At 42.4% G+C, this 4,370-nt stretch overlaps 1 protein-coding gene across 1 annotated transcript; it reads left to right on the forward strand.

Annotated features, from left to right (window-relative positions):
* Nucleotides 1-991: 991 nt before the first annotated feature.
* On the forward strand, nt 992-4,139 carry LOC129810988 (sphingosine 1-phosphate receptor 1). The gene is made up of 2 exons (XM_055862043.1): nt 992-1,151; nt 1,888-4,139. The coding sequence occupies exon 2, from the start codon at nt 2,088-2,090 to the stop codon at nt 3,204-3,206; it is 1,119 nt and encodes a 372-aa protein (XP_055718018.1). The 5' UTR covers nt 992-1,151; nt 1,888-2,087; the 3' UTR covers nt 3,207-4,139.
* The last annotated feature ends 231 nt before the right edge of the window (nt 4,140-4,370 follow it).

A 4,370-nucleotide genomic window follows, 5' to 3' on the forward strand; every position in this document is an offset into this window, starting at 1 on the left:
GCAGCCTAAATTAATGCTTCACAGAGTTGACATAACAGACACATCTCAACATCAGCTGTTCAGAGGAGACTGCGTGAATCAGGCCTTCATGGTCGAATTGCTGCAAATAAATCCCTACTGAAGGACGCCAATAATAAGAAGAGACTTGCTTGGGACAAGAAACACGAGAAACTGACATTAGACTTGTGGAAATCTGTCCTTTGTTCTGATGAGTCCAAATTTGAGATTTTTGGTTTCAACCGCCGTGTCTTTGTGAGACACATAGTAGTTGAACGGATGATCTCCGCATGTGCGGTTCCCACCGTGAAGCATGGAGGAGGAGGTGTGATGCTGTGGGGATACTTTGCTGGTGACACTGTCAGTGATTTATTTAGAATTCAAGGCACACTTAACCAACATGGCTACCACAGCATTCTGCAGCGATACACCATCCCATCTGGTTTGGGCTTAGTGGGACTATCATTTGTTTATCAACAGGACAATGACCCAACACACCTTCAGGCTGTGTAAGGGCTATTTGGCCAAGAAGGAGAGTGATGGAGTGCTGCATCAGATGACCTGACCTCAACCCATTTGAGATGGTTTGGGATGAGTTGGACCACAGAGTGAAGGAAAAGCAGCCAACAAGTGCTCAGCATATGTGGGAACTCCTTCAAGACTGTTGGAAAAGCATTCCAGGTGAAGTTGGTTGAGAGAATGCCAAGCGTGTGCAAAGCTGTGATCAAGGCAAAGGGTGGCTACTTTGAAGAATCTAAAATATATTTTAACACTTTTTTGGTTACTACCTGATTCCATTTGTGTTCTTTCATTGTTTTGATGTTTTCACTATTATTCTACAATGTAAAAAAAATAAGTACAAATAAAGAGAAACCTTTGAATGAGTAGGTAAAGTATCAACAATGGACTAATGAAACAAATACCGAAAGATAGTTTTTGGGTGTTTTCCTTTTATGGGGAAGGGAGGAGTGGTATGAACTGACAAAAAGATTTGCTTTTACTCAGCCTCTCTTGCGCACGGTGCTCATTCCATGAAATCACGCCGCAAACGCACAGAACTCAGCTGCTGGAAAATATAAAAAAGTTTCTGATTCGAGGATTTGTGCGAATATAGGTTGATACTTGGAATATTCTCATTGATGATCACTATTATGGTAAGGAAACATTTACTTAATTTCTAGACTAGATTTTTTATGTACATGTACATGGCCGAATTAGTTTTGGCGTCTGGTCATCAATAACAATGCAAATCAAAGTTGTGCCTTTCAAAAGTAATTTAAGTTAATGACTGTTTAATCATATCTTAAACACAGAAGAAATCGAAAAAATACGTTTGAACAAAATAACGTGAGTTTCAAGTGCATTTCAAGTTCATGTTGAGAGATTCCGTTACATAGTTATTGCAAGTTCTTTTTCTGAAGTTTATGGATTTTGTAAAAAAAACGTAACTTCATAGCTTCTCATTCTTAGCACAGTTCAAAATAGCCTATCATGATGATAATTTAGCTCATGCATCAGTGCGATACTTTTCCATCTGTGGAATTCAGCATAGTCCAGAATCAGTTACCATAATGAACATCATATCCATAAAGAACCGGCCAGGTTTCCGACTTTTCTGTTCGTTTGCTTTTATTTGATCACATATTTTGACAAGAAAATGTACCCTAATTTACTATTGGACAAAATAATTGCCTCTGTCTCCCATTCACTTGTTTTTACAAGGACTTTTGTTCTGTATTTGTATTTTATGCTGAATTAGACAACTGAATCCTCAGTCCTCATTTCACATAAAAGTGAAGGAGTATTAAATAGTATTTTATTTTAGAGACTCATACATTTATGAATTTTTTTATGACTGTTCTAAATCGGTATTTTCCCAATTTCTTCTAGGAGTTTCATGATGGGGTTCAAGATCTTACTCATCCTGTGACATCCTGTGGCAATAAGGATTATTTGATTGATTGTCTGCAATGACAACCTATCAAGTGCTAAGGAATACCATTGCCAGCTGTGTCTTGGCCTGCCATCGCCCCTCAGTGGACTAAGTGGTGGACTACAAAATTTGTAGGATTTAAATTCAAATCAGAGCCATGGGTGACTCCATGTATTCCGACTTAATAGCCAGACACTACAACTTCACAGGGAAGCTCCGGAAAGTGGAGCAGGATTCCAGGCTCAAAGCGGACTCTGTGGTTTTCATCATTGTATGTTGCTTCATTATCCTTGAGAATGTCTTGGTCCTGCTTACTATTTGGAGGACCAAGAAGTTCCACAAGCCCATGTACTACTTTATTGGGAACTTAGCTCTATCAGACTTGCTGGCTGGTGTGGTGTACACTGCCAACATCCTGCTGTCAGGTGCCAACACATACAAACTGACCCCCACACAGTGGTTCTTCCGGGAGGGGAGTATGTTTGTGGCCCTGGCAGCCTCAGTCTTCAGCCTGCTGGCCATCGCCATCGAGCGCCACCTCACCATGCTGAAGATGAAGTTGCACAACAATGGCAACACGTGCCGTGTCTTCATGCTCATCAGCACCGTGTGGCTGATTGCAGCCATCTTGGGCGGCCTGCCCATCATGGGCTGGAACTGCATCCAGAGCATGCCCAGCTGCTCCACCGTACTGCCGCTCTACCACAAGACCTACATCCTGTTCTGCACCACCGTCTTTAGCGTCATCCTCATGGCCATCGTGGTCCTGTACGCGCGCATCTACGCCCTGGTGCGCACCCGCAGCCGCAAGCTGGTGTTCCGCAAGGTCTCCAACGGCCGCGGCGGGGGTAGCGCTAGCAGTAAGAGCTCGGAGAAGTCCATGGCCCTGCTGAAGACCGTGATCATCGTGCTGAGCTGTTTCATTGCCTGCTGGGCTCCACTCTTCATCCTCCTGTTGCTGGACGTGGCCTGTGACATCCGCATGTGCGCCATCCTGTACAAAGCCGAGTGGTTCCTGGCCCTGGCCGTGCTCAACTCGGCAATGAACCCCCTCATCTACACGCTCACCAGCAACGAGATGCGCCGCGCCTTCCTAAAAACGCTCATGTGCTGCAGTGTCTGCACCCGGCCCTCTGGCAAGTTCTCTCGGCCCATCATGGGTGCAGAGTTCAGCCGAAGCAAGTCGGACAACTCGTCCCACCCCAATAAGGATGAGCCAGAGTACTCGCCAAGGGAGACCGTCGTATCCTCTGGGAATATCACCTCCTCTTCTTAAAGGGCCTTGTGGACTGTTGTGAGAAAGTAGCTCCACTGCTTAGGGAATGTGGATGTGTGTATATATGTTTTTGCGCAGTGTGCAAGTGTGTGTGTGTGTACATGATGTATATATGTGTATAAGTAGAGTGTGAGTGTTTGTATGTGGTTTTGTTTCACCGTGGTTGTGTCTATGTACAGTATGTAAGTTGCCTCTTCAGTTTCCATTTGTTTGATCATTTCTCATTGTCTTTGATGCATGAGAAGAAACTCATCAGAAAAAAAGGGCTAAACTGGAAGAAAGTGAATATCTCTGGACATCCACTAGCCCATGCTAGAGAGTAGAACTGAAAGAGTGTTACAGTTTGTGTCCTTCTCCCCCCACACGTTGAGGACTGCCAGCACTGAACTGAATATTTTCATATTCAAAAGACAATTTCATAGGGAAGCACTTACAGTGAGCACCCAAAGTGTAAACCTGACTTTTCAGTATTGAGTTCAACCATGTTCTTTTTACAGATTGAGAAGAAGCCATTTTAGTCAAAGGTATTTTGTATGTATTTAGTACAGCACTTGTTGTATAAAGGCTAATTAAAAACCATCAATTCATTATAGGTGTTTACTGATTCTCTAAGCTGTTGATGGAAGTGTGACAATAGTTAGCAGCGTTTATTGTTCTTATTGAAACGTTTAAGAAATACAATTAATGAAGCTCTCGTGTTTCTTCGACTTAACTCTGCAGGCTAGTACAATGTAAATTCTACCCCTTGATTAAGAATGTATTTTGTACTTGTAATTTCTTTTATTTCACTCTTGTTCGATAAAGTTATCTTTGTAGCGAAGCAATGTAGTAGCAATAATAATTTATATTCTGGTTTATGTGTGACAAAGGTCGTCTTTCTTTTTCCAGTTATGATTTCTGTTTCACTGCCTTAATAAAGGAGGATTTTGTAAATACTGTTGCTCCAGCCATTCAACTTGTGCATATTTGTCTGTCCCTCGGTTTCCACTCTCAAAAACATACTCTATTGTGATAACCAGCATGCACCAATATTAGGGAAGGACATGAGGTCGAAAAAACACAAGAGATTGACATATAAGGATAAACTCGTCCATTGTTGAAAGCACCAACCCCAATAATGACTTACATTTTTCATAAAGGAAGAAGTGAATATAGACCTTACTG

This window comes from Salvelinus fontinalis, chromosome 14, assembly GCF_029448725.1.
Source record: "Salvelinus fontinalis isolate EN_2023a chromosome 14, ASM2944872v1, whole genome shotgun sequence".
In the NCBI taxonomy this organism is placed as follows: Eukaryota; Metazoa; Chordata; class Actinopteri; order Salmoniformes; family Salmonidae; genus Salvelinus; species Salvelinus fontinalis.